The sequence below is a fragment of the Peromyscus leucopus genome, chromosome 1 (genome assembly GCF_004664715.2).
Source record: "Peromyscus leucopus breed LL Stock chromosome 1, UCI_PerLeu_2.1, whole genome shotgun sequence".
Lineage (NCBI taxonomy): Eukaryota > Metazoa > Chordata > Mammalia > Rodentia > Cricetidae > Peromyscus > Peromyscus leucopus.
This window is the reverse complement of record NC_051063.1, coordinates 114,680,584-114,696,408: the sequence shown is the minus strand read 5'-3', so window position 1 is coordinate 114,696,408 and position 15,825 is coordinate 114,680,584. Positions and strand designations below refer to the sequence as shown.

The 15,825-nt window shown below is 41.0% G+C and overlaps 1 protein-coding gene across 19 annotated transcripts in view; it reads left to right on the top strand.

Annotated features, from left to right (window-relative positions):
* Nucleotides 1–3,109: 3,109 nt before the first annotated feature.
* Nucleotides 3,110–15,825, top strand: part of Picalm (phosphatidylinositol binding clathrin assembly protein) — a 90,911-nt gene continuing 78,195 nt past the window's right edge. For 11 of the 19 annotated variants that reach the window (XM_028873436.2, XM_028873437.2, XM_028873435.2 and 8 more), the window contains exon 1: nucleotides 3,156–3,605. In XM_028873436.2, the coding sequence (XP_028729269.1) occupies nucleotides 3,476–3,605 (130 nt within the window). In that variant the 5' untranslated portion in view covers nucleotides 3,156–3,475. Of the gene's footprint in view, nucleotides 3,606–15,825 lie in introns of all 19 variants that reach the window. The other 8 variants (XM_028873439.2, XM_028873431.2, XM_028873441.2 and 5 more) reach the window with 2 other exon arrangements.

Genomic DNA, 15,825 nt, shown 5'->3' with positions numbered 1-15,825 from the left:
TCTGCCTCCCAAGTGCTGGGACTAAAGGTGTGCGCCACCAATGCCCGGCTATTTTGAAATTTTTATTATTTAAAAAATTATTTATACGCCTCTGTGAACTCTGTGTGTATATGCACATGTCTACAGAGGCCAAAAGAGGGCATTGGATTCCCCTGGAACTGGAGTTTGAGATGGCTTTGATTCAACCAACACAGCTGCTGAGAACTGAACTCAGGTTCTCTTCAAGAATAGAAAGTGGTCTTAACACTGAGCCCCTTCTCCAGCCCCAGGATCAGGTATTTAAATAAAAGACATGACCTGGCGGTGATGGCACACACCTTTAATCCCAGCACTCGGGAGGCAGAGCCAGGCGGATCTCTGTGAGTTCGAGGCCAGCCTGGTCTCCAAAGTGAGTTCCAAGAAAGGCACAAAGATACACAGAGAAACCCTGTCTCAAAAAAACCAAGAAAAAAAAATTAAATAAAAGACATGATCCTGTAGGGAACAGTACAGATTCAAACCATAAGTCTCTCTCTTACCCCTCCCCATGTTAGTGCAATACAGTAATTAAGGAACTAAGTACAGAATACTGCCAGTAGCAAAAGGAGATTCTTGCCCATTAGGCTGGAGAGCAAAATAGTATTCCTAAATGTAGTAGGCAACATGCATGTAGGAGAATGGAAATAGATGAGGCTCAATAAGTAGTTAGGTCAGGGGTAGATCATAAAGAGTCTTGTTCCCATGGCTCAGAGATCCAATTCTTATCTTCTAGGATAATGTCAGTGTGTTTGTTTTACTTTTTGTTGCTATAACAGAATACTACAGACTGGGTAATTTTTTTCCCCCCAAGACAGGGTTTCTCTGTGTAGCCCTGGCTATCCTGGAACTGACTTCGTAGACCAGGCTGGTCTTCAACTCACAAAGATCCACCTGCCTCTGCCTCCTGAGTGCTGGGACTAAGGGCATGTACCACCACTGCCTGGCAAGACTGGGTAATGTTTAATAAACATACATTGATTAGTTCTGGAAGCTAGGAGGTCCAAATTCAAGAGCCTGATTATTCTAGGGAACAAGGTAAAGAGAAAGTGGGAGAGAGGGAGGAGCTGGAACTTCAAGGCCTTTTATAATTAGCATGAATCCATTTCTGATCTAAATACCTCCCATTAGACCACACCTCTTCACACTGTTGAGGATTAAGTCCCAACACATTTATTGGTGGTGTGGGGGTAGGGGACGAGTGGGCACATTTTGAAGTCACAATCTACACAGAATTTCTAGACAATTTTAGTGCAAAGACAAACAATCCCATTATAGATTCAGAAACTGTCGAATGGAGGGTTAAAGGATAGAGAAGTTAGCTAAGAAATGACTAGATCAGTTTGAGAATAAAGGGGATTATAATGGATTAAAACTTACACTCACACACACACACATCCGTGCATCAACATGGGAACAGGCATACATGTATGCACACCATATGCAAATGAAAAAAACATCTGGTCATCCCATTGCCTGACAAACATGGGGCACCAAACTACAGATGGACTGCAGAGGCACCACAGGGAGTTCTTCAGTTTGGTGGAATTTCAAGCTGCTTTGCCCAGAGTGAAACCTGCAGGCTTAAGAACTCTGAGTTCTTGGCAAAAGCATTGGTGGCTTCAGAATTTCAACCAGCCATAAAGAGTGTGTGTGTGTGTGTGTGTGTGTGTGTAATAAAAAGGGAATGGAAAGAGACCACGGAACTCCTGATACCACACATATAATTTTAAACATCTATTAGTTTTTCATCTTTTGAGAGTCAACAGATTTAAGCACAGTATTCTAGATTTGGTTGGCAGATGGTGTACACGGATTTTGAGTACGATAGCATTTCATTTGAAACTAGCAAGATTACATATAACCATGATGGTAACTTAACATTCACAGAGAATTTAAAATTTATCCCTAACCCTGAGTTAAATGTAGAGCATTAATAACATTTTAAAAGGCTTTGTTAATAGGTCGTCTGGATTTCATAGATCGGAGACTCAGGATGTAATACTGTTCTAAAATGCCTACCGGGCAGCGTCAATATCTTTCCATGGAAATCTGGCTCACACAAGAGGAGAAAAGAGGCCAAAGGGAAGAAAGACTAAACCAGGGGAGATCGCAGGTACTGATGTCTGACTCTCTGAATGAGACTTCTCCATTTACCGACCGGCCTCACTTCCTTCTATGGTGTGGACCTTTAATCTCCCTAGTTGTCAGCCTTGTAGGGTCAAGTTAATCACTGTTGACATCATCCTACTACTTCCCTTTTCAAATTCCACCGAAGCTATGTGTTTCCTGTCGTATTTGACACCGTAGACAACGAATACCGGGCTGCCGCTTTATATCTAAATTTAGCCTGGCAGGAACGTGGCGAGTTTTAGTAGTCGAGATAAACAAAACTAGGTGACATTTCCAACACTCAAGGAAAACGAGGGGGTGGTGGTGCAAGAAGACCTTTCCGACTTTTAAAAACCAGAAAACGGTGTGGACGTGGATTTGAATAGTTCCACGGCCAAGAGGCCTGCGTGTAGGCTCAGAACACGAGACTGGCCGGGGCCTTTGCCTTTAAAAAGGCAGGAGGAGAGCCACGGGGGTCGTCGCCAGATTGAGCGAGGGAGAAGCCCCCGGGGGGGGGGAGCCAAGACACCTCCACCTCCGGGGGCGAAGCTGCGCAAACGGGCAGCCGCCTCACCTCTTTGTCAAGCCGCCCGCCTCTGCCTCGGCCATGAGGACGTCCTCGCCCTTGCACCGAAAGAGGGGGCGCAGCGGGCCGCCCCTCCCCTCCCCCCCCCCGCCCGCCCCTATGACACGCGGGCCCTGCCTGGGGCGACCTGTTGGCAGGGCGCATCACGTGACGCGGCGGCCCGCGCCGTCCTTTCCCCCCCCCCGCCCCCCCCGTCGCGGGCGGGCCTCCTGTTGCGCCCGCCGGGCGGGTTCCACCACGTCGCGCGCGCGCGGGCGCCGCCCCGCTCTTTCCCTCGCCGCCGCGGCCGCCGCCGGAGCGAGGGAGGGGGGGCGCGCCGGAGAGGAAAGGGAAGGGAAAGGAAAAGGGGGCGGGAGGAAGGGAGCAGGGGGGGGGGACGGGGGCGGGGCCCGAGTCACGTGACGCAGGGGCCGCCCGGAAAGCTCCGAGGAGGAGCCTGGCGCCGCCATTTTCCTGCAGCTGCCTGTCCCTCTTGCCCGACCGGGTTCCAGCTGACCAGGGCAGGGGTGGGCCCGAGGCTGCGGCGGCGCGGGGCCCGGCAGTGCCCCGACTGGGTGTGGGAGCCCGCGGGGGTAGCACGCGAGCCGGGGCTCTCTCCGGGCGGGTGGCGGCGCGCGGCCCTGAGCCCCGCCCCAGGCCGGCAGGCGGGCCGGGAGCCGGTGGGGGTAGGGGGGTGCGGTGGGGGGTGGGGACCCTCGGGCGCTTGGGGGTCCCGGGCCCCGGCGGCTGCCGAGCGGAAGGGGTGGCGGACGAGCCGCAGAGATGTCTGGCCAGAGCCTGACGGACCGAATCACCGCGGCCCAGCACAGTGTCACTGGCTCGGCGGTCTCCAAGACAGTATGCAAGGCCACGACCCACGAGATCATGGGCCCCAAGAAAAAGCATCTGGACTGTGAGTGAAGCCCCCCCCCGGCCCCGCACTCCCTCCAGCCCCCCTCTCCATCGTCTTCCTCTCCCTCTGGAGCTGCCTTTTCCCTCCCTGCGTCTTATCTGCACCGTGGCTCCTATGCCTCCTATGTCGGGCTGTGTTCTTTTCTGCTTCCATCACCCCTGCCTTTAACGGCCTCAGCTCTCCTCTCAAAAGAGAAAGCAGTGTGACAAGCCATTTTCTCCCCCGGAGATCCCCCCGAGACCCTCTCCTCCTGGCGCCAGGCACCACCATGCCCCATCGCGCTCCACCAACTTGCCTCCCACCCAGCTCCTCACCCCAACTCCTTTCCCAGCGGCTGCAGCTTTTGCCCTTCCTTCCCACCCGTCCCGTACCTCCTCGCCGCCCTCGGCTCAGTGTCTCCCTGCTAGCTCCGGGACTCAACCGCCCCATTGTTCCCCCGTTAGCTTTTTTTCGCGTTTCCGTACTAAATCGGCTCGGTGGGCCCAGATTCCTGTCACTTCGCAGCCCTTGAAGTGGTTTCCACATCTTTCCTAGATTTTCCTCCCATTCCTTTTGGGTTTCCTTTCCTACTTTTCTATCTCCCTTTTGGGTTATCTTTGCCTCTGTAGCTTCCATTAGGTTCCTTTGACTTTATGTCACCTCCTTCCTTCAATATTGTACCCAGGTATTCGGCTTTTATTCCATTTATATTTGCGGGGAGTAGAAACAAAGGGATTCGGGGTGGTGTGGGGAAAGCTTTGTGGGAAGTTACTCCTTTTATTTGCCATCATTATACCGTCTTGAGTTTTAAAGTTGGGTGAGTTGTACATGTCCGACCTTTCCCTTTTTTAATTCATAAGGGATATGGAAAAAGTCTTTACGGTTTGGGTATCGGTTCCTGGAACTGTTAACATTGGCGGTTTGAATTTGGAAGCTTGAGTGTGAAGTGTTGGGATTAGAAATGGATTAATAAATTTAAGTACAAATAATCAAGTGTGGAAACATTTTAATTCATGCTGGTTGTATTTTTGATAACTACGATTGCTTAAGCGGCATAGTATTACTCCAGCACTAATTTAGGTACAGTTAATAGAACAAACTCCTCCCAATTGTTTTCTAACCCGGGAGCCACCTGTAAAACCACCTCCTTTTTCTTGTTGCTCCTTTGCCTCAGGATACAAAGCTTAGTGGATCACTCTATCCTTGAGTCAGTGGAACGTTTCAGGAAAAAAAAATAGAGATATAGTCAACGATAGTAAATTCTCTTTTTAAATGACTCCCAGACACATTAGCTGAACTGACTTTCATCATACATGAAAGTTGCTTTGCCCTGTGAAGCAAGAGTGAGCTTGTCCTGAAAGGGAATTCACTGTAAGGAATCTTGTTTCTCATTTGGACTTTGGCTGTGAGGTTTGTACTACACACACACACACACACACACACACACACACACACACACACACACAGCGTGTGAATTCTTCTAAGATACATTGCTCATGAAGTGCTGTTAGAATAAGTTATTGCCACAGACAGACCTATTATTCATTGTGATTTGTTCCTTAGCTGTGAAAAAGTTTTTATAAAACTGCATCTTGGTTGGCTGTGGTCCTCATACAGGCTGCTGTTTAACTGTCTTTCCCTGTTTAGAGAGTGGATTTAAAATGGTGACATGTCTGTAAACATTCTTTAGGATAGTGTGGATAAATCATAAATGGGTTTTGAAAATAAATAATAATTGGAGTAGACGTTTCTGTTTACATTCTTTGGAAAGACTACCCACAGAATCATTTCTCCTCCCTCCTTCCAGTTCCAGGCTTGTCTCAAAATTGGCTGTGTAGCCCAGGCTGGCCTTGAACTTGAGACCATCCTTTTGCCTCAGCCCTCCTGGCCTATGCTGGAATACTGGGTTCTGTGATGCAAAATCCTACTGTTTGTTTTAATGCTATGTTTGTGGGTTTTCATTTGTTTTTGTTTTTTGGTGTGGAGAGGGCAGAAGATACTTGGGCATATGTGAAATGTTTTTCTTTAACTCAGATGATCAATTATAACAACAGATACAGCATTGAAACATTATAAAGGTTGATTCTTCAGTTGCAGCAAAGATTCTAAAGTGAATGGGTAGAAGTCAGAAGTAAACGTGGTTTTATCAAGTTAGTGACCTTTTGTAATAGTCACTACTAGCGATTTGAACGAGTTGGTCTTTAAGGATAACCTTACATCTGTATTTTTTCTCTACTACAGCTGTGTTTACAAATTCCCATACTTTTAGAGCTTGAATATACTTACTAATGTTTTAATACTAGTGTATTAATAATAAGGTGCCTCTGTGTCTTCTTAATGAGGCCTTAAAACAATGATACTTCCCCCCCTTTGTTGTAAAACTGTTTCTCACTAATATTTTAGTAAAATCTCTCTAATGATTGGTTTAAAACCCTCCCTTCCCACTTCAACCTGCTTTGAAAAGCTATCCACAGACAATTTTCAGTGTCAATGCCATGAACATCAGGCTATATAATATATAATAAAGAAATGCATCATTTTAAGTAATTTTTGCCCCTTTAAAAAACTTAATTTTGAAAACTTAGTTCTCTTAGGCTTCTTAATATCCTCAACTACTAATGTCTGTTTCTTTGAACTGAGTGGAATCAATTTAATTTTTAAAATGGTAGCATTTAACAAAAATATGCCTAGTAATTTGCCATCCCTATAAATCCTTTAGCACGTGGAGGTACTTCCTTGGCAGTATCTTTCCATATTTAGGAAGTGATTATTGTCCATAAATTATGAGTCAATTCATACTACATTGTATGTTTATTGAAGTTTTTTTGGCTTATAGGTATTAGTGCATAAAAGTGTTTACTAATGTTCCTAGTGTGAAGAGTCTTTAAACTTGAAAAATAAGCATGATTTTCCATTTAATTTCAGGCTTCTAATGGCTATTTGTAATCAAGATAGAAGAGCACAACCCTTAAATTTTTAGACACAGCCATCTCCCCACCCGAATCTACAGCTGTTCAAGTCCTTTGTATAAAGTGCAGCATTTGCACACACAACCTACACATCTTTCTGTACATCTTATAGCGTCTCCACATTACTTAAACCTGCTATGATGGAAATGCTGTGTAAACAGTTGTTGCTCAGGGATTAATGAAGAAAAAAAAATGTGTGTGGTTCAGATACAACTTGTTTCCTACCAAATGATTTTGATCAGATGATGTGGAACTCATGTAAACAGAAGGCCAATCTCCTTTCTTTATTTTTATTTTTTTGTTTTTTTTTTTTAATTTTTTTTTTTTTCAAGACAGGGTTTCTCTGTGTGGCCCTGGCTGTCCAGGAACTTGATTTGTAGACCAGGCTGGCCTCGAACTCAGAGAGATCTGCCTACCTTTGCCTCTCGAGTGCTGGGATTAAACCACCGCCCGGCAAAAGAGAAAACTTTTTTCTTTTTTTTCATAAACATGGAAAACTTTATTACTTCTCACAATCAGAGATCTGACATTCATCCTTTTTAGCTGTTGGGTTTGTAATTACCAAATAAATTCTAAAACATTTTTTAAAAGTGATTATATTTAAGAAGTGCTTAATAATATAATTGGAGAATCATGTTTCTTAGCTTTATTATATATTTCTTTATATAGATAATTTTAAAGTGTCTTTTAGTTTAGAACTGTAAGTGAGAAATGAAGCACTTCGTAGTGACTTGGCTTTTTTTTTATGTTTTGCATGCTTAGGTTGGCCTGGAAATCTATGTAGCCCAGGTTGGCTTTGAACTCAGAATCTTGCCTCTGCCTCCTGAGAGATGGGATTGATGAAAAGCATATACTTCCATGATTGCTCGCAAAGCATTTACATGAAATATATTAATGTTTTAAAATTATCTCATTAAAAATTCTAGTTATCAAAAACTTCTAGTTATTAAAATTGATTTAATTTACAATAATAGGGATTGAATCTAGGGCCTTATACATGCTGGGCAAGTGCTCTACCACTGAGCTGTATATACACCACCCTTTATTTTTGTTCTTGAGACAGAATGACCTTGAGTTTTCTTGTGATCCTCCTGCCTCAGCTTTCCGTGGCACCAGGCCCCAAAGTTTTGCTTTATTTTAAATAAAAGTGCTTACTTTAACTTTGTCCATCATTTAGAATATTAAAATGAAAGTTTACCACAATTCATAGAAAGTTGCATGTTTATTTTTAGTTTCAAAGTGTTTAATGTTACTACTTTTTAAAAATCAAATCGGTAAGAAACCGAGTATAAAGGTTTCTTGGGAAAGAGGTTGGAGTCCTACCTCCTTTGAAAGTAAAGGTTTAGTATTTGCTCTTCCTGTTCTTTTGGTGGCGAAAGTGGCATTTCCGTTACTTTGTGTTCTGTCTCATTGTGTTCCCAGTTGAAGTGCTTTATGTATTTTTCTAGAGAACTGGAATTTTGAATATGACCTTTTAGAGTTTTCTATGTTCATTGTGTATATTGTTCTTTTCATGAAGAATTGTTCTGTTAATTTTGACTAATGAATTCATTAAAAAAACGTTATATTGGTGAACCTAAACTTTTGCATTAAAAATTATATTCATTAAAAATTAAATCAGAATTTTGATTTGCTGGATTTTGTCATAATTCTGAGGATTTCTCATATATTTGTAGGTAGCTAGTGTATAGCTTTGGGGCTTATGCCTAGTTTTATTTATTAATATTTTTTGAAACAGGGTCCCATGTAGACCAGGCTAGCCTCAAACTCACTATGTAGCTGATGATAACCTTAAACTCCGGTCCTCTTGCCTCTACTTCTCAAGTGCTAGAATTATGGACATGTGCCACCATTGATTTTTTTTTTTTTTTGGATAAATATTCTTTTGAATTTATTGTATGCAGGACACTTTACATTTATTAACTAGTTCTTTCCTTTTAATAACTTTACATGAGAGGCTTTTGTTTTTCTATAAGGTCACATTCAGGAAGAGGTGGACTGGGCATTGAGCTCAAGTCTAGCATTGAAGTATGTTAAGGTTCAGCAAGGTGAGTATTTCTGAGAGCGCTATTCAGTTCATAGGAAGGGTCAGAGATTTCCCATGTAGTTGCATTCCCTCATGTCTGTATTGCCAAAAATGTTGACTAAAGTGGTACATTTGTATAATTGATAAACCCCTTTTAATATATCACCACCACCAAGCAGTTCACATTAGGATTCACTCTTGGCTTTTGTAATTCTATAGGTTTGGACAAATATATGCATATATCCACTATTACATTGTCATATAGGGTTAATTTGACTGTCCTGAAATGCTTTGTGGTTTTCCAAACCCCTTGAAGCCTCTGATTTTTCACTGTCTTCATAGCTTTACTTTTTTCAGAAAGCTATGTGCTTGGGATCTTGCATACAGTAGGTAGCCTTTTCACATTGGGCTTTTCACCCAGTAATATGCACTTCAAATGAGCCTGTCTTTCCATGGCTGAATACAGCTCATTTTCTTTAAACACTGAATAATATTCTGTTGTATGTACCATGGATTATTTGTCCATTCTGCTGAAGGACATCTTGGTTCTGCCCAAGTTTTGCCAATTATGTTTTAACCTTTTTCAGCCTTTTTCTGTATGTGTTACAGTAAGTATGTTTTGTTTTGTGAGAAACTGCTAAACCATTTTTCCAAAGTCACCTCATCACTTTTTATTCCTACCAGTAATGAATGAGAATCTTGTCTTGTGTTTGATGTTTTCACTTCATTCTGGATTTGACTACTCTTTGTAGGTGGGTGATAGGGTTCATCCTATTCATATTATGCCTTATATGATAGTTCTTCATATACTGGTTGGTATCTGTAGGTCTTTGATGAAGTTTCTTCTGTTACAGTCTTTGATTCTTCCTAAAAGTCAGATTCTTTGTTTTCTTACTGAATTTTAAGGGGGGGCTTTTGTTTTTTATTTTTTGTGTATTTTGGATAATTGACTTGTCTCACATCTTTTGCAAATACTTTTGTGGTTAGTCCTTTTTTGCTTTTTTGTTTGTTTGTTTGTTTGTTTTTGACAGTATTCAGAAAGCAGAAAATTTTAGTTTCAGTATAGTCTAGACCAATGAGTGGTTCTCAGCCCCTAGGGTTGAGCGACCCTTTGACAGGGGTCACATATCAGATAGCCTGCATATCAGATCTTCACGTTATGATTTATAACAGTAGCAAAATTACAGTTATGAAATAGCAGTGAAAATAATTTTAAGGTTGGAGGTCACTGCGACATGAGGAACTGTACTAAAGGGTCGCAGCATTAAGAAGTGTGAGAACCACTGGTCTAAGCATCACTTCCTCTTGGATTATGCCTTTAGTGTTGTATCTAAAGAGTAATCACCAAATCCAAAGTTGTTTGGATTACTCCCCATATTGTCTTCCAGAAACTTGGTTCTGTAATTTTCATTTGGTTCTGTACTCATTTTGCGCCAGTTTCTGTGAAAGGTGTGATAAGGTCTGCGTCATTCATGTTTCTTTTGCATGAAGACAGACCTGGTCTTTGCCCCTTTGTTGGCAGCAGTTCCTTAGGTCTCAGTCAAGGACTCCTGGGAGTCTACAAGCTTGGCAAGTTTTTGAGGTCAAAACTTAGTGTTACATATCCTAAGATACAACTGCCCTTTTCTGTTCTTGTACAGTAGAGTTTTCTAGAGGCTTTGTGCTGTGTGATTATTGCAAATGAATGTATTGGCAAACAGTAACTGCTTAACTCTATTGTCAATCCATATAGTAAAGACTTATGAAAAGTATTCCAATGCTAGTCTTCTAAATTTTAAATATAATTTTCATAAAACTCGCTAATACAGTGATTTTATTTCCAAATGAATACATTTAAAACTACTCAGTTTCAATTTCTGACATTAAATATTCATAGAGAAAACTCACAAAAAGGTTCTTTAGGATCCTCAGTTTTTATGCATATAAAGGTACCAAGACTAAAATATATACTTTTGGGAAGGATATTAGGAGTAAAGGGTGCTCCAGGAGGAACTTGATATACAAAATATTTTTAAAAGATTAGTTATTTTTAGTTATATGTGTCTGGGTCTGAACACAAGTGCAGTGCCCACAGAGGCCAGAGGCCTTGGATCCCTTTGAAGCTGCAGCTACTGGCAATTGTAAGTTGTCTGACGTGGGTGCTGAGAACTCAACTCAGGCCCGCTGAGAGAGCACTTTTGAAAAGGAAGCACTTCTCTCTCTCTCTCTCTCTCTCTCTCTCTCTCTCTCTCTCTCTCTCTCTCAAACAGGGTTTCTCTGTGTAACAGTCCTGGCTGTCCTAGAACTCACTATGTAGACCAGGCTAGCCTCGAATTCACAGAGATCCACCTGCCTCTGCCTCTCAAGTGCTGGGATTAAAGGCATGCGCCACCACTGCCTGGTTCTCTTTCTTTTTAAATATTTCACCATATATATTTTTTTCTTGTGGAGTCTAAGCTGAAAATGCCATGTAAATGGGTCACCAAGTAAGCACTCTTAACTACTGAGCCATCTCTCCAGCATATTGACCACCATTTACAAAGTTTGTAATTTTCTTAAACTGTAGTCAGAGCAGACATACTGGTGGGATTTATGTGAAAAGTTTTGTTGTAGTTTTTGTTTCCCTGGCTGTCCTGTTTCTCTTCACAGTATACTCAGCAGCACTCTGGTGTTCAGTAAATAGTGAATAGGCATGTATCTGCCTTTATGGCTAACAGTAATCCGGGAAGTCTGTGGAAACAGCGGAGAGATCTGCCTCAGCAGTCTAGGATTGGTTTTCCTAGTTCAGCTTACTTATATCTGGTGTAACATTGCAAAGACATTGTAACCTAATGGGCGGCTGTGGGTTTCTTAGGCCGCAGAAGCTCTCAAGAGGTGTGGTTTAGTTCAGTTGTTGGTTGGTGATGAGGGAGAAACATTGTAACAAGCAAAACTTTTGGTTATGGTTCTTCATTTGGAAGGAGGTATTAAAATGTACATCTTGAAGGATGTTCTTGAAAGGAGTACAATTTTAAGTATGAAGTAAGGATCTAAAACTAGATCTCAAATGATTGAATCCGTCTGTGCTCTACTCCAAGGAGGTGCTGATCACATTGACCTTCAAGGGGACAACTATGTGGGAGGTCCTCCCCCCCCCCCCCAGATAACAAAGGAGAAATATACTTACCAGATAGAAATGAAATAATTGTTTTGGAAGGAATCTGAATGAAATCCAAGGTAAGAATTAGGAGAGCTAGTGATGGTAGTAAAAATATTACTAAATCTGGAACTTCATTTCATGCCAGGGATTGATGGAGATTGTTGAAATTTTCTCTGAAACCTGGAAATTCTAGTCTTAGAAATGTGCTAGAATCTTTAGTAGCAACTTACTACTGGAGAGTGCTAGGGGCCAGACATACCTCGAGGATAGTTCTTTCAATAGTGGGTGAGGAAGTTAAGCATGTTTACTCCTTTCCTCACTACAGATTTCCAGGGTTGCTCTGCAGGTGTCTTCACAGGATATGGTCGGTTGCTATATTTTGATTGTGTATATTTGTGTTGATTATGGGTCCTTATATGACTATAACTTAGAACACGACAGCTTGCTGGTCATAGAATTAGCTATCTTTGAGTGCTTAAGAATTACTTTGAAACATCTAATATGTAAAAATATCTATGTAATTTAACTATACACCAACAAATAAATAGTAAGGGTATTTATACAGAGAGTATTGATAAATTTTTGATATACTTCAGGTATTTGTTTACAGAAATTTATTCATTGTATAAAGTAATTTAAAGTATTACCTCGTAACTAGTCCTAAAGTAGCATGAAAAGGGGATTGTGAGGCTTTATGCTCCCTCCCTCTCTCTGCAAGTGTATACATGCATGCCTCAAATGTTGTGTTTACAAGTTTTAAGTCGAGAGAGAATTTTTTTTTTTTTATTTTATTTTTCCCAAGACAGGCTTTCTCTGTGTTGCTCTGGTTGTCCTGGAACTCTGTAAACCAGGCTGGCCTTGAACTCAAAGATTTCCGCCTGCTTCTGCTTCTCTTTTGCTGGCATTAAAGGCATGGTGTCACTACCACCTGGCAAGGGAGAATTTTATAATTGTTAATTGAAACACGATTCATATTGCCGACAACTTAACTGTTTCAAAGTGTTCAGTGGTGTGTATTCATAACATGTATGTGCCCGTCACTGTTACCTAATTCTAGAACATTTTTCATCCCCCTACCAAGAAATTCTGTGTCTGATAATAATCTTTCCTATTCTCTTTACTCTACCACAACCAGGAATCTATTGAATCTGTTCTGGGCTTTTCATGTTAGTAAAACAGTAGCATATTATCTTTGCTTCAGGTATCTTTCAATTAGCATAATGCTTTGAAGGTCCATCCTTGCTGCTGTAGTAACCATACTTCTTTCTTGTAAAGGAGTAATTTTTACCTCCTATAGACATACTACATTTTGTTTGGATATTCATCCATTTTTTAAAGTTTGGACATTGTAGGTGATAGGGAAAAATCCCCCCGTAGTGAGGAACACTGCCGACGCAGTAAATCAAATCGGATCGAATGAATGTGTTCTGGTTTAATCTGAGCAGAACAAAGCAACTCCCATGTGACTTTGATAGACAGAAGTACTTAATATTGGTAAACATCTATTTCCTTTGGTTGTTAGTGCTATCATATCTAAGAAACCATTGGCTTATTCAAGTTTACACTTGTCTTCTAGCAGTTTTATAATTTTAGCTCTTACACATAGGATTGATTGATCACTTTTGAACTGATATTTATATATGGTGTGAAGATGTGTCTTAATCTATTTTCTGCTACTTTTTGGTTTTTCGAGACAGGGTTTCCCTGTGTAGCTTTGCGCCTTTCCTGGAACTCACTTGGTAGCCCAGGCTGGCCTCGAACTCACGGAGATCCGCCTGGCTCTGCCTCCCGAGTGCTGGGATTAAAGGCGTGCGCCACCACCGCCCGGCTTATTTTCTGCTACTTTAAAAGAATACCACATATTGAATAATTCGTAAAGAAAATAAATTTATTTTTCATGGTTCTTGAGCCTAGGAAGTCCAGTATCAGTGTGCCAGCCTCTGTGAGGTCCTTCTTGCTAGGTCTTGATATGATGAAGGGCATCACATGGTAAAGAACACATGAGAGTTTTTGCTTTGCTAACTAACCTACTCTCACAGTAATGACATGAACCCACTCATGAAGGTTAGGTCCTCATGGCCTAATCACATCTTAAAGGCACGCCTCTTAGGTCTGTGCATAGTGGCAGTAAATTTCAACTTGAGTTTCTGAGGGAGAATGGAGGCCAAAATAGGAGGCAAAGTTAAGAGACTCTAAAGATAGTTGAAGGTTGTCTTGTTGGCTTTTTAAAAAACCCTTTTGAGGTCATCATGAAGTCCAGTTCTATTACCTTCATATAACATAAAATAGAAAATTTCATGAGTTAGTGTGAAGTACTGGTCATAGTTTATTGATGAACGAATGGAATTGTTTGACTCAAACAGTCTCTCAGTTGGATGGATCACTTGATCAGTATGTTTTTAGGTTCTGAGTTATGTGTTGTTTTTTAATTGTGTGAAGAGGTGAACCATCAATAAACAATTTTTTATACAGAAATGTCTTGGACTTCCTTATAATACTTTTCTTGTCTCAAAGTTGTTGTTTTGTAGCTCTTGTAATTATAACTGTTTATAGAAAGGATCCTCATGTGTCTTCTTTTCCCATGCCAAATGCAGCATGGGACAAATGTGCAATAAAAGATGCTGACTGGCTCAAGTAGTGGGGAGGTTTTTGTGGGTTTCCATGATGTAGTATTGAGTAGTGCATTGGAGTCTTAGGGAAGGAAGAGAAGGGTTGCTAGAAGAGTAATAGTGTTTGCTGTGTCAGTGAACAGCTTTTTTACAGACTCGAGTCAATTTTTATTTTATTTTGAGAGTGAAGGAATGATGGAAATGGGGAAATAAACATTTGGATTTAGTTCATGTAAAATTAGGGCAATTTGAAATGAAAATATTTATTACAAGGCTCACCTGTTGTTGGTATATTTGGTTTTAGGCATAGTTTTGTCAGTAAAATCTTTCCTTCAGCTTTTCTGCTTTCTAGGATTATAGGCTTATGTAGTTGTTACAAGTGAATTCTAGACAGTCCTTGGTTCTAATAGTTTGTACCTTGTGGTAGGATATAAGAGCTTATTTACTTGTGTGTTGTGATAGAGGATACCGGTAAAAGCATTTAAAGTGTAACTAGGAATAGTAAGAAATGAAGGATATACCTTTAACACACTGCTGTGCATGGTGATGGCAGTGTCTTTGGGCTTTGCCTCAGCTGTGTCCTTGCCCTTCTAGTTGCCATGCTGTTTTAGAAGGCCTACTGAGATTCGTGGGTGTATCTTTTTGTGAGTATTTTTCTTGAAGGGTTGAGTGACAAGACTTATTTAATGATATTTTAATGACATTCTTTAGAAAACTTGATTTTGAGAGAAAAAAGGTTTTTTTTTTTTTTTTTTTTTTTTTTTTTTTTTTTTTTTTTTTTTTTTTTTTTGAGACAGGGTTTCTCTGTGTATCCCTGGCCATCCTAGAACTTGCTCTGTAGACTAGGCTGACCTCGAACTCAAGAAATCCACCTGTCTCTGCTGGGATTAAAGGTGTACCCTTCCACTGCCTGGCCTTTTTTTTTTTTTTTTTTTTTTTTTTTTTTTTTTTTTTTTTTTGAGACAAAGTCTTAATTGTATGCTAGACTGACCTGGAACTCAGTAGTCTTTCTCACCTCCTGGGATTCCAGGTGTGAAGTACCAAGCCTAGTTTTGAATTAATACTGAGCAGGATCTATGCCAGTCTTGGTTAGATACAGTGAGTGGGGTAGATACAGTGAGTGAGGTGCTAAGGGAAAATGATCAAGGTTCAGGAAGAATATGAAGATGTGACTTTGTCCTTACCCTAAAAGGATTATGAGTGCAAAACTACCAAGTAATTGAAATACATTGAGATGTGTGTGTGTATAGTTCATGTGTGAAGTTTTCAAAGTAGGAGGGAGGAATTAAGTTGAAAAGGAGGTTAGTGAAGTCTTCACAGAGGAGGGGACCAGATTTTAAAGGATGCATAGTGATTTTGCAGGTATAGAAAGAGTTATTTTTAAATTAGCATATGTAGTGACAGGGAGGTAAGAAAGAGCTTTATAGTGTGGGAAAAACTTGGATGGTGCAATGCAGTGTATTAGAGAATAGGCTAGATGAGGCTGGATAGGGAGCCCTTAAAGGTCCTGTTACCTTGC